The 27477-nt window shown below is 35.8% G+C and overlaps 1 protein-coding gene across 3 annotated transcripts in view; it reads left to right on the plus strand.

Annotated features, from left to right (window-relative positions):
* RPAP3 (RNA polymerase II associated protein 3) overlaps positions 1-24844 on the plus strand; it is a 34191-nt gene extending 9347 nt beyond the window's left edge. For all 3 annotated transcript variants that reach the window (XM_018047885.1, XM_018047886.1, XM_005680040.3), the window contains exons 6-17: positions 1672-1793; positions 2948-3018; positions 4004-4129; positions 5654-5781; positions 11349-11470; positions 12813-12883; positions 13003-13104; positions 18210-18448; positions 19793-19979; positions 21062-21159; positions 21593-21693; positions 24209-24844. In XM_018047885.1, coding sequence (XP_017903374.1) covers positions 1672-1793; positions 2948-3018; positions 4004-4129; positions 5654-5781; positions 11349-11470; positions 12813-12883; positions 13003-13104; positions 18210-18448; positions 19793-19979; positions 21062-21159; positions 21593-21693; positions 24209-24294 — 1453 coding nt within the window. In that variant the 3' untranslated portion in view covers positions 24295-24844. The remainder of the gene's footprint in view (positions 1-1671; positions 1794-2947; positions 3019-4003; positions 4130-5653; positions 5782-11348; positions 11471-12812; positions 12884-13002; positions 13105-18209; positions 18449-19792; positions 19980-21061; positions 21160-21592; positions 21694-24208) is intronic.

A 27477-nucleotide genomic window follows, 5' to 3' on the forward strand; every position in this document is an offset into this window, starting at 1 on the left:
TGATGGTGACCAGTTGTTACAATGATAGTTGTACATGCTTACATTCCCATTAGCAGTGTGTAAGAATACATGCTACATATCCTTACCAACGCTGGTACAATGGGGCTTCTGAATTGTTTTCAGTCTAGGGGGTGTAAAGTGGTAATTCATTGTGGCTTTAATTTGCATTTCCCCAATTTCTCATGTGGTTGAACATCCTCATATGTGTTTATTCACCACTTATCTGTTTTATTTTCCTGTGATATGTTTGTTTTATCTTTGGTCCTTTTTTCTGTTAGGCTTTTTTTCTGTTGATTTTTAAACATTCTTTTCTGGGGGATACTAATTAGTGTTTATAATATTTATCTTCTCTCAGTTTGTAACTGATCTTTTTTTAAATGGTGTCTTAGTGAACAGAAATTCTTATTTTAACAAGTTTCATTTATTAATTTTCATAAAATGTTGGCACTTTGAAAAGTGTGATTTGTGAAAATAGCCCCCTTCTTTGAGTTCGTAGCAATCTTCTCTATTTTCTCCTGAAAGTTATGTTTTGCTTTTCATGCTTGTCTCCTTGTGTGTGCTGAAGGCATAATTCCAGTTCCATATCCCAATTGTTTCAGCCTATTTATTGAATATCCTTGCTTTCCCCGTGGATCTGAAATTCTACCGTTGTCATATGTCAAGTTTGCATGGATCTGTTTCTCATTTCTTTCTTCTCTTCATTGATCTGTTGCCCTTTACTATAGCCATTCCATACTATCTTTAATTTTTATAGCATTATAGTAAATCTTGGTATTTGGTATAGGGCCTTATTGTTCTTTAGGAATGTTGGGTATTCTTGGACTTTTACCAGTCGGTATAAATTTTAGAATCATGCTGTCCAATTCCTTAAAAAATTTTGATTACAATTGCATTGGACTTACAGATCAGTTTGGAGAGAATTATATTGCTCTATTTTTGTGTCTTATAGATGAATGTGAAATTGCTGTTGTTTTCTTTCATGTCTTTGAAGACAGCCTTGTAATTTTCTGCATCTGGATCTTGTACATCTTTTGTTAGATTTATTTTATTTTTGTTGTTGTTGATATCTGGTAGAGTAGCCACTTTGCTTAACTTTATTTTTAACAGTCTGTCTAGATTGTTTTGAATTTTCTTGGTAGACCATTATATCATCTGAGAATGTCAGTTTTATTCCTTCCTTTCCAGTCTTTTTAGTTCTCTTTGTTTCTTATGGAAGTTCCTTGGTTAGGACCTCTAGTAGAGTACTGAGAAAAAGCAGTGATAGTGGGCATTCTTTTCTTTGCTTTAAAGAAACTGCTTACATCAGAAATTACTGATTTTAATGGGCTTAACTAAAAGGAGATGGTAGCACAGGGAACTCTGCATAGTACTCTGTAATGGCCTCTGGGGAAAGAATCTAAAAAAGAGTGGAGATAAATGCGTGTACACACACACACGCACACGCACATGTATACATATATGTATAGCTGATTCACTTTGTTGTATGCCTAAAACTAACACTATAAATCTACTACAATAAAAATTAAAAGGAAAATAGAAAAAAAAACAAGAGAAACATGCCTTCAAATGGGAAGTAAATCTCCTTTTCAGGGGTTTCAGAAACAAATTTTTTGAAGTTTTTAACAGATGATTTTTATTAACTTCACTTTGTTATTTTTTTTTAAATTGCAGATTTGCTGTTGCTGAGTCTGATTGTAATTTAGCAATTGCCTTGAATAGAAGTTATACAAAGGCTTATGCAAGACGAGGTGCTGCTCGATTTGCTTTGCAAAAATTAGAGGATGCCAAAAAAGGTATTAATGTTTTCCAGGTCATCATTATCTAAAAAGCTATTTAATAGTTTAACTGATTCTTTACAGAGAATACTAGATAATCACAGTTACTATCTTTAGAGATCTTTCCATATTGAATAAAACTGATTTTTGCAATTTAAAATGTATTTTGATATTTTGGGAAAAGACTTTGTTATTTGCCACTGATTAAACTTTGGTTCATATTCTCATTCAACCATGTGTTTACTCTGTTACCAGGGGAAAGTTATGTATCTTCTCTGATTTTCAGTTTCTTATATGTGAGACAGATTAAAACATCTTGTTGGCTTTTGTGAGGCTAGAGGTAATGCATGAACCTAACACATTTTTATTTACTTTTAAATTTTAATCCTTTTATTATTTCATAAAATAGGCTTGTGTAGTATAAATCAGAAAATCGGAATGAAGTTTATGTCTGAAAGATTGTGCTCCTTCTTGGTTTTATGATATATAACTTATGATAGCAAGTGTTCTTCCTGAGGCTTGAAGAAGGAGGTGATCTGACACAAGGATTAAGGGTTTTATCTGTCCTGGGAGAATGGAGGAAATCCAGTGGAATAATGTCAGTATTTCTAGTTCCTCTTAATTTAAACTGTCCCCTGTAAGCAGATGACTGCTGTTTTATACAGGTTTTTGAATACGATATATCTTTTTTTGATTATTTATTTGTTGTTGGTTACCCTGAGTCTTTGTTGCTGTGTGCAGGCTTTCTGTAGTTGTGGCTAGTGGGGGCGACTCATCACTGTGGCACATGCGCTTCTCATTGTGACTTTTCTTGTTGTGGAGCCCAGGCTCTAGGGTGTGTGGGTTTCAGTAGCTGTGGCTCACGGGCTCCGTCCTTGCAACTTGTGGGCTCTAGAGCTCAGGTACAATAGTTGTGGTGCACAGGCTTAGTTGCTCTGAGACATGTGGAATCTTCCCGAACCAGGGATTGAACGCGTGTCCCCTGCATTGCAGGCAGATTCTTATCCACTGTACCACCAGGAAAGTCCCATATATCTTTTGTTTTTAATTATGTTTTTAATTGAAGGATAATTGCTTTACAGAATTCTGTTGTTTTCTGTCAAACCTCAACGTGAATCAGCTATAGGTACCATATATCTTTTAAATATTCTGTTATCTTCTGTTTTACTCAGATTATGAAAAAGTATTAGAACTGGAACCAAATAACTTTGAAGCTTCAAATGAACTCAGGAAAATTAATCAGGTAAACTGTAGTTATTTAAATTAAGCGTGTTACTTACTACCTTTATTTGACAAAGTGAATGTTTCTGTATAGACTTGTACTATGTAATGTAGACATTTTTCTAATTTTAATTTTTTGTGCTAGAGAGTTTTTTTTAACTGAACACATTGTAAGCTAGAGGTGGTATAATGGTATTTAAAGATTCTTAATTGTTGCCTTAAAAAGTTGTCTAAGATATTTAGAACTACTGCTGCTTATTTTATCCAGATGACAGAATTATTTTTCTTTATCCCACTAATTTTTCTAATTTGTCTTGTGCTTTGTTTTTTGTACTATCACATATTTCTTTGATTTTTGTAGTTTTAAAGTTGCTCCATCTTTATGGTTTATACAGGGAAAATAATACTAAATTTTTAAAAGTAAGAAAATAGATATTAACTGTAAAATTTGCTGTCAGATTATACTTAATAGTATGTATTCCTTTTACTTTCCTTTTGCATCACTTATAATTATTTTGCCATCTGTTGAAAGTAGCAATGATTGAGGAAAGTCTGCCTTTAAATATCACCATTACATAATGCATATAAAATCTCTTGGTAAATACCATCAACTTGACTCTAATTGTGAACTGTGTTGTGTATTTTTGTGTTTTATCCTGGATGGTCAGATAATGACTATGAATAGTAAATTTGAGAGATTTGGTGATGTGGTCTCAATTACCTTCTTTATTTTTAAAAATTGTTCCTAGAACAGTGTAGAAATTCAAAACAATCTTTGTTGAATAAATAAATGAATAGCTCTTTAGTGAATATTACTTTAATTGGAATAAGATATACATTAAATTTGCTTTTTAATTTTGTTAGTAGAAAGATTTTGAATTGGAGTAAATATTTTAATTATTTGAAATGTGGCAGGAATTCTAATATGAATAGTTTGTTATTTTAAAGTCAAACATGTATGCATCTTCCATTACTTGTTTTATTTAGCTGACTGCTATGTCTTCTAGGCTTTAACTTCCAAAGAAGACTCATATCCAGAGGAAACTGATACAATGGTTAAGTCAGATGAAGGAGAGAAAAAACAGATTGAAGAGCAACAGAATAAACAACAGGCTATTTCGGAGAAAGATCGGGTAATCCAGGATTCTAACGTGTATATATTTTGCAGAGTTTACTCTTAGTTTTTTGTGTATCAGTTAAGTTTTTGTCTTTCTTAATATTATATTAAAATTCTCCTTCAATAGAAACTGAAAATTGAATATACTAAAACTTCTGGAGCCTACCAATTAAAACTGAGTAATCGATGACTTAATACATAATTATAAAAAATATTATATATGTTTAGGAAACAAATTAATTTTGAGCATTTTGACATATGTTTACATATAGATGGTTATAAAATTAACATAGAAATAAATTACAGTGCTTCCTTGATGGCTCAGTGGTAAAGAATCTACCTGCCAGTATAGAAGACACGCATTTGATCCCTAGTCTGGGAAGATCCCACATGCCATGGGGCAACCGAGCCCAGTACCACAGCAACTGAGCCTGTGCTCTAGAGCCCGGGAACCTCAACTACTGAAGTCTGTGTGTTCTAGAGCCCATGCTCCTCAAGAAGAGAAGCCCAACCATTGCAATGAAGAGTAGCCACCACTCACTGCAACTAGAGAAAGTCCACGAGCAGCAATGAAGACCCAGCACAGCCAGAAATAAGTAAATGTATTTAAAAAAGAAAAAAAAAAGAAAACTGATTCTTATTTATTTTTCATTAAATCACACTGAACTATTTTTTTCCCCCTTTTTGGCCTCACCACGGGGCACATAAAATTTTAATTCCCTGACCAGGGATTGAACCCACGCTCCCAACAATGAAAGTATGGTGTCTTAACCGCTGGACTGCCAGGGATGTCACACAGTGAACTATTTCTGATCAAAATTTCTTTAGACTTAATTTAACATACTATAGGCTTTCATGGAGCTACAGAGGATTCCTAATAAAAATTTATGGAATGATTATTGATTGTGATATGTCTGACTCTGATTATAAATCAGTGTTAAAATGAAATCTAGTATACCTTCCAATATAATTTGATTTATTCTCTGTTTAGGCATATTAATGTTACTAAATAGTGAGCTGTACAGTCTGGTACTCTGTTTCACACAAATTATTTGGATTATGAAATTTTTTTGTATAGATTCTATTTTTTTTTGATTGTGCCTCGCAACTTGGGGGATCTTAATTCCCCAACCAGGGATCAACCAGTGCCCTCAGCAGTGAGAGTGTGGAGTCCTAACAACTGGACCACAAGGAATTCCCTGCACAGATTCTGATATAATTAAAGAGTACAGTATTTGGGCCTGTATTTATTAAAATGTGTTTTTCATTTAAACTTCATCTAATCTTTAATTGGTAAAATAATGGTTAGTACTGCAAGATAATATAGTAGCACACGTTTTTTTGGTACCAAAAAGAGAAGAACACCATTATAAAAAACAACCCAAACTAACAGATACTAAAACATCTCATGGATTTTTAGCAATTAAAAAATAGTTTAATTACTGATATAATAATGATTGGTATACTAGCAGTGTTGCTAAAAATTTGAATTCCACTAATTTTTTAAAAAAATTCTCCATACTTCTTTCTGAAATGATAGGGAAATGCGTTTTTCAAAGAGGGGAAATATGAAAGAGCAATCGAATGCTATACTCGAGGGATAGCAGCAGATGGCGCTAATGCCCTTCTTCCAGCTAACAGAGCAATGGCCTATCTGAAGATTCAGAAGTAAGTATTGGTTACCTTTAATTCTTTGCAGGATGAAAATGAAATTTACCGTAAAATGGTATATTATCTAAATAATTAAATTTAACTCACTCTTACGCATTAAATGAGAGAGGGTGTGTGTGTCATAGTGCATATTCAGTAAATGTTGTTTAGTTGCTTGGTCGTATCTGACTCTTTGTGACCCCGTGGACTGTAGCTCGTCAGGCTCCTTTGTCCACAGGATTTTCTAGGCAAGAATCCTAGAGTGAGTTGCCATTTCTTCTCCAGGGAACTTTCTGACCCAGGGATTGAACCTGCATTCTCTTGTATTTAGCAGATGGATTCTTTACCACTGTGCCACTAGCTCTAAAGTACTTACTCAGTTTTGGTCTGGCATGACACAGTTTAACACTTCTTTAATTGCTTTATGCTATTCTGAATTAGTGATTTAAAATTATTTTTAATCTCAGAACCCTTTGGGCAGAATCTTATCTGGAAGCGTATGCATATATGACAAAAGAGAAGTGCTGTCATTGAAACTGCTGACTGATTACATACAGAACTAAAACTGGTCCTGTGATACTAACCACATATTTCTGGATGCACTCAAGGGCTCCATGTTGGACAATCAGCAGAGTGATATATCTGATGATAGAAACTATGTCTTTGTTGTAATACTACATACTAGTTATAGAATTAAAGAGTCCTATAAATATTATAAGTAGAGACTCTAAACTTTTTGGTGCCACAGACCGCTTTGGTTGCATGGTGCACCTTTCTCAAGATAATATTTAAGTGTGTAGTTATACATTTGGGATTACAAAGGAAACCAATTATATTGAAATAGAGTTTTAAAAATATTAAGATTTGTGACGTTAGTTCAGTTCAGTCACTCAGTCGTGTCCTACTCTTTGCCACCCCATGGACTGCAGCACGCCTTCACGGCTTCCCTGATCATCAACTCCTGGAGCTTGCTCAAACTCATGTCAATTGAGTTGGTGATGCCATTTAACCATCTTATCCTCTGTCGTCCCCTTTCCCTGCCTTCAGTCTTTCCCAGCAACAGGGTCTTTTCCAGTGAGTCAGTTTTTTGCATCAGGTGGCCAGAGTATTAGAGCTTCAGCTTCAGCATCAGTCTTTCCAGTGAATATTCAGGACTAATTTCCTTTAAGAGCTTCCCTCATAGCTCAGTCAGTAAAGAATCTACCTGCAATGCAGGAGAGCTGGGTTCGATTCCTGAGTTGAGAAGATTCCCTGGAAAAGGAAATGGCAACCCACTCCAGAATTCTTGCCTGGAGAATCCCATGGATAGAAGAGCCTGGTAGGCTACAGTCCATGGGGTCGCAAGAGTTGGACACAACTTAGCGACTAAACTACCACCAATTTCTCTTAAGATTGACTGGTTTGATCTCCGTGCAGTCCAGGGGACTCTCAAGAGTCTTCTCCAATACCACAGTTCAAAAACGTCAATTCTTCATGGTTCAGCCCTGTTTATGGTCCAACTCTCACATCCATACATGACTGTGGGAAAAAAGATAGCTTTGACTACATGGACCTTTGTTGGCAAAGTAATGTCTTAGCTTTTTATTATGCTGTCTGGGTTGGTCATAGCTATTCTTCTAAGGAGCAAGCGTCTTTTAATTTTATGGCTGCAGTCACCATCTGTAGTGATTTTGGAGCCCAAGAAAATAAGTCTGTCACTGTTTCCATTGTTTTCCCATCTGTTTGCCATGAAGTGATGGGACCGGATGCCATGATCTTTGTTTTTTGAATGTTGAGTTTTAAGCCAACTTTTCATGCTCCTATTTCACCTTCATCAAGAGGCTCTTTAGTTCCTCATCGCTTTCTGCCATAAGAGTAGTGTCATCTGCATATCTGAGGTTACTGATACTTCTCCCTGCAATCTTGATTCCAGCTTGTGCTTCATCAAAATTTGTGATATAATGGTTTTATTAACACGCTACAGAGGCTTCCCTGGTGGCTCAGTAGTAAAGAATCCTCCTGCCAGTGCAGGAGACAAAGGTTCACTCCTTGATCCGAAAAGATGCCACATGCTGCAGAGCAGCTAAGCCTGTGTGCCACAGCTATTGAGCCTGTGCTCTCAAGCCTGGGAGCCACAACTACTGAAGCCCATTTGCTCTCTAGAACCTGTGCTCCACAACAAGAGGAGCCACCGCAATGAGAAGCCAGCTCACTGCAACTAAAGACACCACAACTAGAGAAAAGCCACACAGCAATGGAGACTCAGCACATATAAATAAAAAAATAAAATTATTAAAAAGAAATTAAACACACTACAAAATGAGAAACTGCATTTAAAATATAGGCAAGTTATAGAGAGTGTCATACTGAGTGAAGTAAGTCAGAGAAGGAAAAATATAATAATAACATCCCTTATATGTGGAATCTAAAAAGAAATGATGCAAATGTACTTACTTACAAAACAGAGACTTACAGATTTAGAAAATGAATCTATTCTTGCCAGGGGGAGGGGATAGTTAGGGATTTTGGGAAGGTCATGTACACACTACCATATTTAAAATGGGTAACCAACGAACACCTATTGTACAGCACATGGAACTCTCCTCAGTGGTATGTGCCAGCCTGGATGGGAGGGGTGTTTGGGGGAGAAGGGATACATGTGTATGTATGACTGAGTCCCTTTGCTATTCAACTGAAACTACTATAACATTGTTAATTGGCTATACCCCAGTACAAAATCGGAGAAGGCAATGGCACCCCACTCCAGCACTCTTGCCTGGAAAATCCCATGGACGGAGGAGCCTGGTGGGCCGCAATCCATGGGGTCGCTAAGAGTCGGACACGACTGAGCGACTTCACTTTCACTTTTCACTTTCATGCATTGGAGAAGGAAATGGCAACCCACTCCAGTGTTCTTGCTTGGAGAATCCCAGGGACGGGATCACACAGAGTCGTGTGTCACACATGGGGTCACACAGTCGGACACGACTGAAGCGACTTAGCAGCAGCAGTAGCAGCAGTACAAAATAAAAACTTAAAAAGAACAAAAATTTCCAAACCTAAAATAAACATAGGCAGGTTAAAGTTAAAAAAATTTTTAAAGATGTATTATTATGAAAGTTTGAATAAAGCCACTAGAATTTGGGGATGTTCACCGACATGTCTTCTACATATTGATCAACCAGTAAGTGTGTCTAGGGAATGGCCAGAAAGCAGCACAGATGATTACATTACCAGTGTGATAACAGTGGCTTATGGTAAAGAATTTGCCAGTTTGAGGAGACGCAGAAGACGTGGCTTTGATCCCTGGGTCAGCAAGATCCCCTGGAGGAAGAAATGGCAACACACTCCATAACATATAGCTTCACTCTTTGGTGTCTAAGTGACTGCTAGGGACAGAGTTGCCTGCTGTTTGGCCAGCTGTGTCATAGGAGCATTTACAAACAGTTACTATGATCACATGCAAACAAACATCAGGTTAAATTGCCTCGTTATTTCTGAAATAGTTGTGATACTTCAAAGATATCTGTGACAGATGTGGTGTGGTATGAAAATATCTGTGATTTTTATTGGTGACAAAGTCATAGGTACTGCTTTTACTAATGTTGTTTATTATCTGCAGTTGTAATTGAAAGGAAAGCTACATGTCATTTAAAAGTTTATGGTAGTAAGGATGTAGTATTTTTCCCATCCAGATTTTTAGATCTCAAAGGATCACAGGCTATCATAGAAGAAAATTTTAATTTGTATTTAACTTCATTGAAACTAACAGACTCACTAGAGATGTATTGTTTTGATTAGACTGAGTAAAAGTCATTGCATTTCTTACTAACTTAGGAAAATTTTGAATTTCGCTATTCAGGAATTGCACATGATTAAAAAATTGTAAGGCCTACATTTTTAGGTTTGATTAATGCCAAGAATAATACCTTCTAATAGATGAGAGAGTATATCTACATTTATGAGGCCTCTAATTTATTGTGTTCTGTTGGTTTAGTTGATAACTACATAAGTATATCATAGCAAGTTTTTTTTTTTTTAATTTAAAAGACCTATGTGAGTCTTACTTGCATATCTTCCTAGTATGTCTTTATTTTTTTTGGCCGCATTGCCCAGCTTGCAGAGTCTTAGTTCCCTGACCAGGGTTCAAACCTGTACCCTCAGCAATGAAAACGCTGAGTCCTAGCCATTGGACCGCCAGGAAATTCCCTTTAATGTGTCTTCTGGATGTACAGTTGACATCTGAAGTTTTCTCTACTAAATAGTGAGTGCTGTCAGGCACTGTCTGTCATAGACTAGATGAGGAACAGGGAAAAGAGCAACTTTTCAAACAGGAGTTTGAATGGAACCAAGATGTCAAGGGATGGTATGATTAGTGAGGTGAAGAGACAGCTCTAGTGTCCCAGTGCAGGTTCAAAGACACAAGAAGCAAAAATTCCATGGTGCCTTCTGGAAAGGGCAGGAGGTTCATATGATGACTGATACGCAGGGGCACTGGCAGAGATAAGGCTGGAGAGTCAAGCAAGCCCCCGACTTTGTGCTCTGCAGAGGAGCTCGACTTCATCCTAAGAAGTGTGGAGACCATGCAGTATCTTGAATGGGAAAATGATGTAATCAGTCATGTAGAGAATAAACTGGTTGGGGCATGGACATGAACACACACGAACATAATCTTTCTTTTGCTCAGAAGTGAATTAAAGAATTCAGAAAAAAAGAAAAAAAGAATTCAGGGGTGTTTAATCTTGTTCATATTAGGTCTTATTTTGAAGGTAAGATGGCATTTATTTAGGTCTTGGGAAGAATGTGATCACAGAAGATTCTTTTTTTAAAAAAAATTTTATTATGAAACTTTTCATAGTAAACTCTGTATACCAAATCATCTAGTTTTCACAAGCCGTACCTTTTTTGTCGTATTTAGTTCCACTTTTTTCCCACCTGAGTTATTATAAAACAAATCATGGACATGATATTTCATCCTTTAAGGATGCTTCACACATAATCACAATACCATTATTATGCCAAGTAAATCCATAACAATTCATTAAATGTCATTTTAATATATGAGGATATCAAGATTTTTATTTTATTTTTTTTAACTTTTCTTTTTTGTTATGAAGCAGTACCCAGTCAAACTGAATCGATTGCTGATTGCATGACTGAGTAGAATTCATGAAAAGTATTAGATGATATTCTTTCACATACACAATGAATTCGAAGTATGAGTGTGGTGTTTTCCTTAGGTGATATGTAGTATGGGTAAGTCTTGATTAAGTTTGGAGAATTGATGCCAGTTACTGTTAATGTAGTAACTGTACATGTTGAGAGTTGGAGGGGAGGTATGCTGTATTTTGTCTACTTTATTCATATTTTACCATCATTAATTCCATCCTTTCACCAGACTAATTTCTGACTTCACTTAATGTGTTACGTTCTCCCTCCTCAACCAGAGGATTCCAAAATTTGGTGAGAATAAAAAATTTAGAAGTTAGTCTTTTCCCTTAAAGAGAGATTTGGGAGATATATATATTTTATATTAGAAACTCAGTTGACATGAAGTTTTCTATAAGCTACATTTTCCTCCTTAGTATTTATATCATGTTTAATAGGTATGAAGAGGCTGAAAAAGACTGCACACAAGCTGTCTTGTTAGATGGCTCGTATTCTAAAGCTTTTGCCAGAAGAGGCACTGCAAGAACATTTTTGGGAAAGTTAAGTGAGGCCAAACAAGGTAAGACTACTTTTGTAACAACTGGTACTCACTCTCCCTGTTGACACTCCCAAGTTATAGTAGCAGACATTTTCGTAGCCTTTCCACGGTTTGAGGATACAGACTTAGAGAAGTACATTTTCTTTCACAGTTTAGGTTTGCAAATTTGGAGAAATTCAGTTTCCATAGTGGGCCTGGTTATCTTCTAATAGCAGTACAGTCTGGCCAATTGTCATTCAAAATTAATGAAAAATTTGAATTATAGGTGAGAAGGAAAAAAGCAGGAAAAAGGCAAGAATGAAAAGAAAGGGAATCAACAGTCAGGAGATAGAGGATAATGTGAGATCTGTAATGATGTCTTCCTTTTTCCCTTGATTGCTGATTATTATTTTTTTTCACAATCTGTCTTTTTAGTATTTATTCTTAGTCATTTTGAAGAACCAGCTTATTTCTCTTGTGTATATTTTCTGTTTTGTTTGTTTCTGCTCTTTATTTCCTTCCTTCAGCTGTCTTTTGGCTTAATTTGGCAGTTTTCTAACTTCTTGATGCATCAGTAGTTAACTAGTTGATTTTCAGCCTTTGTTTTGTGACATGTTCATTTAAATCTGGCAGTTTAAAGTCTGGCTTCAGCTGTAGCCCATGCATTTTTTTTATTATGGTAAAATATGCATAACGTAGAATTTACTGTTTAAACCATTTTTAAGTGTACAATTCAGTGCACTGAGTACATTGACCTTTTGTGCAACCATCACCATCGTACATCTCCAGACCTTTTTTACCATTCCAGTTTGAATACTCTGTCGTTTGACAGTAATTCTCTATTGCCCCTTCCCTCCAGCTCCTGGTAACCAGCATTCTATTTTCTGTCTCTGAATTTGACTATTCTAGGTACCTCATATGAGTAAAGAATCATACAATAGTTATCCTTTTATTTTCTGGCTTACTTCACTTAGTGTGTCTCCAAGACTCATCCATATTGTAGCATATATCAGAATTGGATTCCTTTTTAAGGCTGAATAATATTCCATGATCTGGAATTCTCTTAGATTCTCTCTTACATTTGGTGAGTTACCCTGTCATTTGTTATCAGTGTGAGCTTTGATAATTAGATGACCTCTAGCCCTCAGTCTTCAGTTGTGTCACTGTGAAGTTAAATTGTAGTGAAGGTTATCTGAGAATTGATATAAAGCAAAGAGAAAAGCACTCAATAAGCATTAGTTCTTATTATTGCTCACCAGTTTCCTAGCATCCCGAATAAAGCTTCTTGAGATATAGGTATGGGGTTATTAACTAAATATATGATTTCTTGAACTTCATAAGGTATTTGCATTAATTTATTATGTTTCTTAAAAACTCATTTTAGATTTTGAAACTGTTTTACTTTTGGAGCCTGGAAATAAACAGGCAGTAACTGAACTTTCTAAAATTAAAAAGGTAAGCGTTCTTCTTTCCACCAAAATATGGTCCTATCTTCTGAAGCATAAATACCTTTATTTGCTGTGTGATTAACTTGAGAATATTTTGATAGTTATAATTACAAATTTATTTTTAAGGAATTAATTGAGAAAGGACACTGGGATGATGTCTTTCTTGATTCTACTCAAAGGCAAAATGTGATAAAACCCATTGATAATCCGCCTCAATTTGGATCAACTGTAAGTAAACCTGAAGTTTTCTCCCTGCTATTTAAATATCACTGGTATGATAAATTGAGTTGAAACAAGCTGTTGAATTAGTAGGTCTCTTAAGAGATATGTTGAGATCTCTTCCTGGAACCAGTTTTAGAATCTTAAAAAAATACTTCTTAGGAATATTGGCATAAGAAAATTGGAGAAAATGGAACTGTTTTAAGTTCTGGCATAACTTTTTAAAGTGTCCTTAAATTTAACACTGAATATTTCTTCATATTTTCTGATTAAAAAGGAATTTGAAGCAGTTGTGCATTTTGTAATTAAACGTCTTTTATTTCTTTCACTGTTCTTATTTGAGATTGGGATTTTATTACAGTATAGTCTTGCAACTTCTGTGGGGTTAGATCTAAAATGAACACTTTGGCAAAAATCTAGTACAGGCATACCTCATTTTATTGCACTTTGCAGATACTGCATTTTTTACAGATTGAAGATTTGTGGCAACCCTCTGCTGTGCAAGTCTGTTGGCACAATTTTCTTTACTTTCTGTCTTTGTGTCACATTTTGGTAATTCTCTCAATATTTCAAACTTTTTTGTTAATATCATATTTGTTATGGTGCTCTGTGATCAGTGATCTTTGTTGCTATTATGAAAAGATTATGAGGATGAAGGCTAAGACGATGGTTAGCATTTTTTTGCAATAAAAAAATTTTAAGTTATATGCATTGTTTTTTTAAAGACATGCTGCTATTTCACACTTAAAAGAGTATGGTATAGTGTAAACATAACTTTAATTATGCATTGAGAAACCAAAAGCTTTAGATGACTTGCTTTATTGCAGTGTTCACTTTATGTGATAGTTTGTAACTGAACCTGTAGTATCTCTAAGGTATACCTGCAGGCAAAATTATTCTTAAGAATATATGCTGCATATTGTTTTTAGTATACTATACTGTTTTTTATTAAGTCTAACAAAGCCAGTTTTTCCTGCAGTATTGGAACGGAAAGAATAGATGGTAAAATTCAGTGATTTGTCTTGTGTTGGACTTTCAAAGTTGAATCATTTAAGGCATGTATTATTATATATGTGTGTGTTAGTCTCTCAGTTGTGTCTAACTCTTTGTGACCCCATGGACTGTAGCCCACCAGGCTTCTCTGTCCATGGGATTCTCCAGGCAAGAATACTGGAGTGGGTTGCCATTTCCTTCTCCAGGGGATCTTCCTGACCCAGGGATTGAACATGCATCTCTTATGTCTCCTGCATTGGCAGGCGGGTTCTTTGCCACTAGCGCCACCTGGGAATTCATATATATGTGTATATGAATTTATATGTATACATATAAATTTGACTCTCTGATAATTTCTGATGTTTTCTTAGTATCATATATGGAAATTATGAAAGGTAAAATACATATAAAAAAGTACCCAGGACAAATTAAAATTTAAAGGATAAAGTGAACACCTATGAAACCACCAACTGTGTCAAAAAGTTGAAACGTATCAGCCTCCAGAAACCTCCCTGTGTGCTCTTCACTGATCATGATTCCCTCCATGCCCCTTGGAAGTAACTGTTAATGCATGGATGATGCTTTGAAAGAAATGCTGATTTTACAGTGAAGTCACAGCAGATATTTTCATCCTCCTTTTACTGAGGAAGAAGGCGAGGAGAAGAAAGTGTTTTGCTAAGTTCTTATTTCAAGTAACAAACAGAGGAATTCTTTAATACATTTCCTGGGTTCTTATTTTGACTTTATTCTTGCATTTTCTGAGATACTATTTTATATGCCAGGCATAAATCTAGTTGCTTTTATACATTATGTTCATTGTCACACATCATATTTATTACCTATTCTATTTTTTACAGTAAAGGTGATTAAATGTTTATCAATGTGATTTATACTTTTACATCTCTGTAAAATTTTGTCACAAAAATTAATTCCAAAGTTTTAAAAAAATAAGTCTTTGTCAGACTTTGCTTGTCCATAATTATAAAAACACTGCCACATGGTAAGTCAAGTATCTGTATGGAAGAATGTTCTGTGGCCAGTGTATCCTAAACAGCTTTTATAAATCTGTTGAGGTCTGTCCTCCCTCAGGTTATAAATCAATTATGTTAGTAATTGTGAAAATGCAACATGAATTTTAATCTTTTGTGGCTGGATCTCAAAACAGAACACCTCCATGAATTGAGAGATCTGGGGTAATCAATTTGTAACTGATCCAACACAAGCAAAATCATTATCTTAGTAGGAAGGGGAAAATTTGCTCTTTATTTTTGTAATAGGTCTCCGTTTTAAAATCTGGGCATTATTTAAAAAATAGTATGGCAGTTTGGAATGATGCTTTAGGTTTGATTTGAGTCCCACCTGATAAAGGCTTCCCAGGTGGCACTAGTGGTAAAAAACACACACACACACACAAAAACCCTCTTGCCAATTCAGGAGACACAGGTTTGATTCCTGGATCAGGAAGATCCCTTGGAGAAGGAAATGGCAACCCGTTCCAGTATTCTTGCCTGGAGAATCCCATGGGCAGAGGAGCCTGGCAGGCTATAGTTCATAGGGTTGCAAAGAGTCGAATACGACTGAAGCAACTTAGCAGGTAGGCAGACCATTTCATAAGCTTTAAAATCATAGGCAAGTATGATCCCTATGTGACTTTTTCTGCTTAAGCTGAAAATTACTCATAGGTTAGTTGAGATCAAAGAAAATGATGTCCAGGAATGCTAAGGCAGTTTCAGGTGAAACAGATGTTAATTTCCTTTTCGGTCCTTTGTATGGTCTTTGTGTGAGGCCACCTGAACACTGAGGAAGGTGGTCAGGAAAGGGGTTACTTTATTCAAGCGAGAGGCTCAACCACGGAGTTCGGTGCTTAAGGGCTGCAGGTCTGACTACTTTTGGCATGTCTTCTCTTGAGAGACTGTAGATGAGTGGTAATCTAGACCTGCTGGACCTGGAGTTCCTAGATAGGAAATGAGTTAGTTTCCACTAATTTATTTTCTGTTATTTTATTTTCATTTTCCTGTTTTCCCATATGAAAATTTCACCTTTCTACTTGGTCTCCTTCTGTTTATTTTCATTTGTTTTTTTCTTGAAATGGTCATAAAGCTAAAGAATGGTCATAAAGCTAAAGAAAATTTTATGTTTCTAAATCTTAATTTAAATAGAGATGAATTTGGGAATTCCCTGGTGGTCCAGTGGTTAGGACTCTGTTTTCACTGTCAGCCACCGGGGTTCAGTCCCTGGTTGGGGCACTGAGATCCCACAAGCTGTGAGGTGTGGCCAGAAAAAAAAATGAATTCATGTTCTTATGTTTTCTTATGTCTTTCGGCTATGTCTTTTATGTTTTTCTCCTTTTACCAGTATACTGTCATCCCCTCATCCCTCCCAGCCATCATCAGTAACATTGAGTCGCAGTGGTCTACCCTTGAACAGATCATCTGCTAGGAAATTCATTAGCCTGGATCAGTTTACATGTTGTCATTGACGAGATTTAGGTTTTGTTTTCGTGTTTTGCCTCATGGTGTGCCATGCAGGATGCTCGTTCCCTGACCAGGGACTGAACCTGTGTCCCCTGCAGTGGAAGTGCACAGTCTTAACCACTGGACTGCCAGGGAAGGCCCCAGGATTTGGTTTTAAATGGGACTGCGTCAATATAATTTAGTAGTTGTAGTCTATTTTTTTAATAGTCTGTTCTTTAACACTTTTTTAACATTAACATGTCCATTCTTGGTCAATATTTTGATAGAAAGCTTACTGGTTTTGATAGTTCTCAGCAAAGCAGAGGCCTTAGATTAACATGACTATCCTTTAGAACTGCTAGAACTGCTAACAGGATTCTGTTAACAAATTTATAATAGCTTCTTTATGTATATGTGTTCATCCAGTAACACTCAGTTGTTACCATTAGGTCTTTTCTTAGTTATGCTAGTGTAATGTCTGGTTTTAACACTGAGTTTAGTATAAAAGGTTTTTATATTTCAACTTTTTAATTTAAAATTCAGTCGTATAGTTGGAATGAAAACAATATACTGAAGAAAGTATTTTTTTTTAAATTAAACTATTACCTGTAAGCTGAGGAAGAAATTGAAAATGTTTAACATCTGTTATGATTAAAATAAATAGTGAATGCTATTTATTTTAATAAATTAAAAACCATTATTATGGTCAAGTACTTAGCAGCTTTGTGAATATTATTTGACAAATCTTTAATCCTGAGCTGGTTTTATCCAGCTGCTACATATGAAGAAGATGCTGCTAAGTTGGCTTCAGTCGTGTCCGACTCTGTGCAACCCCATAGACAGCAGCCCACCAGGCTCCCCCGTCCCTGGGATTCTCCAGGCAAGAACACTGGAGTGGGTTGCCATTGCATTCTCCAATGCATGAAAGTGAAAAGTGAAAGTGAAGTTGCTCAGTCGTGTCCGACCCTCAGTGACCCCATGGACTGCAGCCCACCAGGCTCCTCCGTCCATGGGATTTTCCAGGCAAGAGCACTGGAGTGGGGTGCCATTGCCTTCTCCGGAAGCAGATGCAGTTAGGTTTAAATATTAGTCTCTTTTATACAGAATGCTGTTTATTGCCTGACCTTGTTCTGCTTAGCTAGCCTACAGTACTGATGTCATTTGGCCATATTTTTTCTTGATTTTGTTGCCTCTGGGATAAACTCAAGACTCCTTGAGATGGTACACAAATCCCTTTGTAAGCTCTCTTTAAGCAGCCTTTCCGGCTTTGTCTCACCTCTCCTCCTCTTGCACCAGCCGTGGTGGACGTCTCACCTTCCCACTGGCCATGCTGTGCCCTGTCACACTGCCATTCCTGTGTGCTTCTTCTGTGAAGCTCCCTGAGGTCAATTTTAATCTTCCTTCCTCTTTTCTTTGGGTACCCTGTACCTTCACCTTTTATAGTGCCTTCTAATTATTTCTACATGCACCATCTTTCTCCCATTTAGACATGCATATGGTAGGTGCCATGATTCTTTTTGTTCTTTGCATTCTCAGAAGGTATGACTTCAGATTGAATTTACTTACAGCTGGAATATTGGCTGAAAGAACATTGTAACCTTTTAATTTGTGACTTTAAAATAAGAGACTTTTGTGTATTGATGTAAAGAATTGATTTTATTGTTTTAGAAGCCACTCAAGAAGGTTATTATTGAAGAAACTGGTAATTTGATACAGACTGTTGATGTGCTAGATAGCACTGCTACTGTGGCTACTCCAGAGTGTAATCCTGTTACCCTGGCAAGTGTAACAGCAACCACAGGCATGACAAATAAGAACTCGAGCCAAGATGACCTTTTGCCCACAAGTGGTGTCCCAAAAGCCAAAGTATTGAAAATAGAAGAAATCAGTGATACTTCAGCTCTTCAGTGAGTAGCAATACTCTTATTTGATAATCATCTGAATGGTAATAATTCCATTGATAGTACTGATAAGACTGATAAATACTGAAAATTGATAGTACTGATAAGACTTCTGGTTGTATTCTTCCCCATAACCTTTTGAACTATCCAACTTTAGATTCTGTTCTTTTTATTCTTTTTACTTAAATGTAAGAGAGGTTTTGCTGAACGAATTATCATTATTCCTTTACTATAGTGAGGAATTTAGAAATGATAACAGTATCTTGAACAAATTGATTTCATCCATTTTCTTTTCTAGAACTTAAGTAAATATGTTTCACTTTGTAATTCAGCAAGAATTTTTAAGTTTTTGAAGGGAAGCTTCATAAACAATGTAGAATTTAGGCATTGTCATTATTCTAGCCATTGATATTTATGATTATTTGTAGGCTCTTTAAATTTTGTTCAGAATTTTTTAAAAAGTCATGCATTTTCTTAATCATGAGAATATAAAAGACATAGACTAATAGTTTACTTTGGGGTATTGAAATTTTATTATATATTCTTGCATTGCTACTCAACAGTCCTATTAAAAACTTTTTTTTTTTTAAACTTTGAATTCTAGTAGTTCTATTTAGATAGATAGTATAGATTGTGGGAAAACTTTTACGTAGGCAGACTTTTTTTTAAAGGAGGAAGCATTTCTTTCTTTATGAAATCTTTCTTGAAACTGTGATAATTCAGATAGTTCAGAGTGAAAGGTTGAGTTGTGAGTATATGTGATATGATAATGCAGTATGGGTTTCCCTGGTGGCTCAGATGGGAAAGAATCTGCCTGCAATGTGGGAGACCCAGGTTCAATCCCTGGGTTGGGAAGATCCCCTGGAGAAGGGAATGGCAACCCACTCCAGTCTTGTCTGGAGAATTCCGTGGACAATCCCTGGGTTGGGAAGATCCCCTGGAGAAGGGAATGGCAACCCACTCCAGTCTTCTTGTCTGGAGAATTCCGTGGACAGAGGAGCCTGGTGGGATACAGTCTGTGGGTTTGCAAAGAGTCAGACATGACCGAGCACTGACACTGTTACTACAAATGCAGTGTATGGAAATAGTTTGTCAAAAGGTGGCAAGGCTGTTAGCCCAGCTAATGAGAATAGGCCGTACATAGCACACGAAAATTTGTAGAAGTATAATGTCTTGTCAAAATTATACATATATTATCATCTGAAAGAATTTACTACTGGCAGACTATAAATAGATAACACACTAACAATAAAGTCAGAAACTTTAGAATCTCTATTGATGTTTCTGTATATAAACTTTGACTATTTGTTGCTTCTTTTCTGATTATTTGATGCCTCTGAAATATTTCAGCTCTCATGTCAATTTGAAAAAGGATGTATGTCAGTCTTTCAGTGAGAAGATTCCTATAGAGGTAGACAAAACACCTGCTCAGTTTATCAGGACTGTTCTTCCTCCAGTTCCTGCAAACTCATTTCAGCTTGAATCTGATTTCAGACAACTGAAAAGTTCTCCGGATATGTTGTATCAGTACTTGAAGGTAAGAGGTAGGAAGCTAGTAGTTCTCTTGTAAGTTAGAAGTCAAAGGACTTCTTTTGTCATTATATAATAATAGGGTTGTATTTGCTTTGTGAACAGTATGATTCTGTGCTTCCCTGATAGCTCAGTTGGTAAGGAATCTGCCTGCAATGCAGGAAACCCCGGTTTGATTCCTGGGTCGGGAAGATCCATTGGAGAAGGGATAGGCTACCCACTCCAGTATTCTTGGGCTTCCCTGGTGGCAGCGCTGGTAAAGAATCTTCCTGCAATGCGGGAGACCTGGGTTCGATCCCTGGGTTGGGAAGATCCCCTGGAGAAGGGAGAGGCTACCCACTCCAGTATTCTGAGTGACTTTCACTTTCACGTTTCTTTCACAGTGTGAATGTAGAAAATGCTCTTATCCCTTGCCTAATACATATATCATCCTGATCAGGCCATTTTAAGTATTTGCAACCAGGGAACCTTTGGAAATAGGTTCTGTGTTAAATTCTGTTCGGTAACGGAAACAATCTAATTTCATACATCATGACTTAAACTTAATTCTCCATTCTTTAAGATGAGGAAAAAAGCTAAAATACAGTGAGTGCCTTCTGTGTGCTAAACAATGCTTACAATATTTAGGTAATCATTCTCCTGAAAATTAACTTTTATTTGTTCAAGGAAAAGAGTCAAATCATATGAAATTCACCAAATAATGGATTTTTTTTAGCACTTTTTCAAGTGTAATTACTGTAATAATTTCTTATAATTGTGCGGTATATAACATTTCAAAATATATTATCTCATGTAGTTCTATTTTTTAAACTTGCTTTTTATTGCTCTTTGAGCTCTGTTGTTTTCTATTTCTCTTGGGTGATATACATCTCTCCATGAGATTTTTCTGTGAATTGAACAGAGTGATTATCTTACAGTCCCTCTAACTTTCTGTCATAGTTACAGTTCAGTGTGATTCCCCATTATTATTTATTAAATATTTGTGCATAGTAGTTATTCTTTACTATGTTGATCTAAGCAATTATTATATAAATAATTTGTGATTGGGAATATTGCCATAATTTTCTAACTCCTTATATTTTCCCCAAGCAAATTGAACCATCCTTGTATCCCAAGTTGTTTCAGAAAAATCTAGATCCAGATGTATTCAACCAAATCATTAAAATTCTGCATGACTTTTACATTGAGTAAGTAAATTTAGTTATATTTTCCTGCTTTTAGTTATTTGGAAAATTCATCCTTTTTGGTATCATACTGCTACCTTTTATATTGCAGAATTAGCTGTATTGTAAATTTTACTGTTGCAGTAGTGCAAAGAAATACAAGTATAAACAATGAAAAGGGAAATGATTAGGAGAAAAAAGGACTTACAGATTTCTTTAGAGAAAGGTGGAGTATAGAAGTAACAAGTATTATAACAGATTAATAATGTCTCATCTATGCCTCACATTTAAGAATATTAGTTTCTTCAGTTGACTTGATTTGGGCACTTAAAATATAGACAGTGTGCAGGAACAAAAGATAAATGAAGACTTTATGTATAATTAGAAATATTATTTTAGTAAGCAGAACTAAATGAGCTGCTTTTAATTGATCATTTGCTTTTTATTTGAACTTCAGGAAAGAAAAGCCATCACTCATCTTTGAAATCTTACAAAGACTTTCTGAACTAAGAAGGTTTGATATGGCAGTGATGTTTATGTCAGAATCTGAGAAGAAAGGTGAGTTCTGTAAAAAAAAGCTTTTCCTTTACTCTTTATTCTTATGTGTTCCTTTATTCAACAAATGATAGAAAATATTTATTGAATGCCAGTTATGTATAAGGTACATGCAATTTAATTGCAGTTTAATTAAATTGAGTTACAGTTAATTAAGTAAAAATTTTCAGTCTGAAAACAACATTGTGAGATGTAGGTATGATTATCATTTTGCTCTTACAAAAGGGGAAACTGAGGCATATATAGGTAAGGAACTTTCCTGAGGTTCCACAGCTAGGAAGCCAGACCCAGGATTTAAACCAAGGTAGTCTGAACTCTTCTACTTGAAAATATAGTATCAGTGTAATGGTTGAGCTCCTGGCATGGTGGAACATGTACAGGGTCCCTGCCACCAGAGCATGCAGCGGGGTGTGGGTGCATAGGTGGTCACATTCATTTTTTTCGGCTAATATCTTTGAGTTTGTTTGATTTAAGCTGAATTCTCAAAAAACTACAGGAGTCAGATGAAGGGAGTGAGGATGTGTAGAGGTTTTGAGGCAGGAGAGGGCAAATTGAACTCAGAAAATTAAAAGGAATGCAGTGTGGCTGAATTGTAGAGTTAGAGGGTAAAGAGAGGCAGGTGAGGAACTTGAAGAATTATATCCCTTATTTATTTCTACATTTCAGTCTTTGGCATAAAGTATCAGCTTTGGGGAACCCTTATTTAAGTAAAATCAAACGATGGAGGCACTTCAATTACAGTTGTCCCTTTAACAGTGTGGGAGTTAGGGGAACGAGCCCTCTACACAGTTGAAAATCCACATACAATTTTACAGTCATTCCACAGCATCTGAGGTTCTTCATCCAGATTCAGTCAACTCTGGATCATGTAGTACTGTAGTATTTACTACTGAAAAATATCCGTCTGTTAGTGGATCTGTGCAGTTCAAACTCATGTTGTTCAAGAGTCAGTGGTACTCAAGAGTTTTAAGCTACAGTCTAGTTTTAGAAAGGAAAATCATTAGAATGCACCTCCTGGAAACACACTTTGAGCTCCTTTTCTGTCTCTTCTTTATGTTTGTAGCAGTGACGAGTCTGAATCACTAAAGAAAATACTCTTTATGTTGTATTTAAGGAAGTGGACCTAGTTTAGAGAGATTCTTAATAAACTTAAACCAAAAGAATTCTCAGCTTAATCTTTAGTTAATCAGAAACAGTCCCTGAAATTCCCTAAAGGTATTAGTTTGTTATTACTATTCTGACTTCTCTTCTATCACTGTTTAAAGTCATTCTGCCTACCTCACTGACTGGTTTTTAATGTACCAAATTGCCAGGCTTCTTGTAGCCTCAGGGTCTTTCTGTTTGACTGTTTCCCTCAGCCGAGACTGTCCTTCCCTGCCTCTTCTTCATTTCACTCACTTTCCACCTAATAGTCACTACCTCAGAGTCACCTTTCCTTACAGGCCTACTCAAAATAACTGCCCGCCTCCCCTTCCTCATCACTGTCTGTCATCTTACCTGGCTTTATTTTCTTCATAAGACAGAACTGCAATAGAGGACAGTATTTTAAGTATGTATTTCTCTATCCCTAATAGAAGCTCCATGACAGCAGGAACTTTATCTACCTTGTTCTCTAGGTCTCAGGGTATTAGAATAGTGCTTAGTACATGAAAGCCTTAGTATGAGTGCTTGACTGAATGGATTTCTTGTCTCTATGATGTGGTTACTTGAAGTGTACTCAAAGAATGTGAGTTGGTTCTCCAAACTGGCCTACCAATACTACTGTCTTGGTTGGATCACCACTCTCTGCTAGGTTAAACATGGAAGCATTTAGAATAGTTCCTAGCATGTAACTAAATATTCAATAAATAGTAGCTGTTGTCTTTTATTATCATTGTTATTAGTAACAACTGTTAGCTAGTTTTAATGTTGAGGGATATAGTATGAACTCCTAGCAGTGTTTTCCAAAATGTTAACTGTGGACAGTTCACTGGTATGAAAAATAAAGGTTTTATATGACTCATAAGGAAATCTTATTTTTAACTTTTAATTGTTATATATTTTATTATATATTTTAAAAATACATAGCTTGCCCATCAAACATGATTTTTGTGGATATTGCTGCTAATTTTCTATTTATAGTAGTGATAAAAAATTTTATTTTAAAATAAAATGATTTCAGATTTGAAAAACAGTTAATTGGAATATTAAGTAAATAAAAGTATACTTGTTATACAGGGCAAAAGTCTTTAAGGTACCACAGAATGAATTATGTTTAATCTGCAAAGTTCATGTCATTAAGGATATAGGGAAAATTGTTTATTGCTAAAGCAAAATATTCTGGCAAGAAGCATCATTGGGTTGCTGTATAATTTTCTGTTCTCAGGTTGGCTCTTTAAATATCTGAATTAGAATTTACAAATAACCCTAATGATTGCTTTAAAATGTAAAAAGTATTTAGCAGACTTGATTATTCCTTTTAATTTTTGCTTGACTTTGGAGAAAATGGAGATTCAAATGAAATTTTTTTCTTTTTCAGTGACACGTGTATTATTCAATCACATAGACAAATCAGGATTGAATGATAACTCTGTTGAAGAACTCAAGAAAAGATATGGTGGTTGATTTCCATTTTTGCTGACATTATTGCCTCTTTAAATTTCATATGTAAATTTTCTACTGAAATTAATTTGCTTTTTAAGAAAATTAAATCATACAGAAAAAGGACTGTTTTTGGACATAAGCTAATAAACTGTAAAGTGAATTGTGCTTAACTAGTGAGAAATATACTTAAGTGAACTATTTATAAGTTTTTTCTGAAAATAAAAATATAAATAATGAGGTATACTTGTAAAGATCAGTATTCTATTTTGTAAGTCACTTGAAATGTTTAGATGTATTCTTCAGTGCCTCATGTTACATTATTTTTATATTTTTATGAGTTTTTGTAACCACATGTTAAGGTTGCTTCATAAGCATATAATAAAATTATGTTTATATATAGAGAATTAGGTAGATAATCATGTTGTTTCATTATAAAATGGTTTCATATCATTGTGCCAGTTCACTAACATAAAATTGCTTAGTTGCAGGATGTGTATTTTTAGTGTTTATTTTGAAGGAAGACTTTATTATTTAGACTTTTAAATAAAAGATTACTTGGAGAGTCACAGCATCCTTAAATTTTAATGCTACAGTTTTTTTTCCACATGATATCCATGTTATATGTCAAATATAAGACAGATAGTCTAAAGCAAGGTGGAAACGTTTGAACACTTGGAATTTTCAGGTAGTAGTTAGCGTATAGCTTGCGTGTAAATGGTTCATGCGAGTGTGGTGACTGTGAACTTTTGAAATCTGGGCTAATGTTCTACTTATCCTTGTTCTGCATGGTACCTGGCCCAGTCCTTTGCATAAAGCTAGGTGCTTACTTGATATTTATAAAATTTAATGGAACTGATGGCAAGAATCAATTTTAGTAAATATTCAAACTAGCAACCTGGCAAATTTTGGGCATCCTGTAAATATTGCTAAAATCAAATTAGAGACCTCTGGTCACCATCCTATAGCTGCTGTTAGCATCAACAAGACAGTCAAATTTAAGACTTTATTTTTGTTGCAGCATACATATTATTATGCTTGTAATTACTTGAGGAATAATCAATCTGTTTAAAAGAGATAATTTCCCCAGTTCATGGTATAACTTATTAAGATGATCATAGTTTATATAGCTCAATGTTTTACAACATACTTGGAGTTTATATACGTTGCTAAATGTATAGTCTTGCTGTGATATATACATAGGCAATTAAGTTTAGCCATAAAGTATTGCTTATACATAAGTTTATACATAAGCTATGTAATGAATTTTAAATGACTTGCGTTTTTCTTAACTCATTAGTAAGAAAATGATTTTGCTGAGATTTGCATGCAGGAGGGTGCTTGCGAGGCTTGCTGTGGGGAGATGGTTGAGGGAGTGGGAGTCAGATTATGAAGGGCCTTTCATGAAGTGACAAAATAAGCCAGTTTGCTGAAAGTGATGAGGAACTAGTGAAGGGTTTTAAGCAAGGGAGTGACATGTGTTTTGATTTTTAAGATCATTCTGGTAGCAGTGATGAGGGGTGGATTGCAGTGATGGTGTGGCTGGAAACAGACCAATTAGAGGAATATAGGAGATGAATAACGTTTGAACTAATAATAGTGGATAACATGAAGTACTTATTTACCTGACATTAGGGGTTTATGTCATTTTTTTTTTTTCCATTTAAATCCTCAGCAACCTTAGGAGATAGGTTCTGTTATCTCTAATTTACAGATTGAGTAAATTGAGGCATATATAGGTTGTGTGACTTGCCCATGGTTACTTGGTAATAGGTGGTCTTTACCCAGAGGTTTCTTGATCAGCTGTCATTCTATACTGGCTGGTGCACAGGAATGGAAGACAGGATGAGTTTAAGGTTTATTAAGGAGGGGGGATCCACAGGGATTGGTAGTATTCATTCACTTCCATTCAAACATTCCTTGAGAATCCATTGCGCTGGAAGGTGACTAAGTGCTGGGTGAAACACAGGCATAATTTCTGCCCTCCGGTAACTCAGTGTAGCTGGGGAGTTAGATAAATCTAGCATTTATGGTATAGTGTCATGAGTGCTCTGATACAGTTTGGAGAGGGCACTGGGGAGCATGGAGGGTGCAGCTCTGAATCAGATTGGGTGAAACAGGGTAGGAGGAGGCAGCGTTTTATATGAGACTTGAGCTATGGGAACGATGGTCCAGGTGCATGATGGGAGGGAGAGGGTCCTGGCAGAGGGATCAACAGAGGTGAAGGTCATGTAACATATTAGAGCCCCTTGACTTGCCCTGGGGATCGTAAGCAATTCTGTATACCATCAGGGCTGATGTATGGCATAGAGTTAGAATTTGATTGGCTACATCCTTCTTTTACTTGTTTCTTATTTGTTAATTTTTCATGTATGTACATCCTGACCCCATACTAGATTTTGAAGCTGCTTTGAAGGTCATGACACTGTCTTGTATGTCCTTAGTGCTAACATTGGCTTTGTCCATGGCAGATGCTCGGTTAACATTTATGGATGGATCAGTCTAGATTATTACCACCTTTCTTCCCAGATTAGGTTTGAGTTAGTGCATTTCTTTTCTCACTGTGGTTATTTAATGCAAGACTGTCATTTAGTCCTGGCTCTTCGAAGCTACAGATATATCACATCTGCTAAATACTGGGTTTTTCCTTAGTAGAGTTCAGTGATGATGACACAAACTCCACAAAGAAGCTGTCGATTTAGTTTACTACATACTATCTCCTGTTTTTTTTTTTGAGAGGGGGTTTGCTACTGACTGATTATGATAGCAGACAATTTGCTACCACTAATCTTCACAGATGTTCTTAAAGAAATCATGTTTTCATGCTTTTACAAATCTGAAAAGGTGGGAGATAGACTTTCAGGAGCTTTTGCTTTTGAAAAAGAGATGAGAGAGTCAGTTGTTTTCCTGCAGTGAGTTATAAAGCAGATGGCATTAAAAAAGAAAGAAAAACTTCTAATTCACTGGAGAAGCACACTATTCACATCTCTTTCACAGAAATCACTTGGAAAGTAGAAGAAAAATGAGCTCTACAGATATAGGTTAACGCCAAATCAGATGGGTCAAAATCAATAATAATTTGGACCAACAGAAGCACTTGATTAAAAAATCCTTGTTAATTTAATTGTTATATTGAGCTTATATAGGTTTAACAATTCAATTATTTCCCCTTGAAATGTGAAGATGGATAGCTTCACTTTAACTCAG

This window comes from Capra hircus, chromosome 5, assembly GCF_001704415.2.
Source record: "Capra hircus breed San Clemente chromosome 5, ASM170441v1, whole genome shotgun sequence".
NCBI classification, from domain to species: Eukaryota; Metazoa; Chordata; class Mammalia; order Artiodactyla; family Bovidae; genus Capra; species Capra hircus.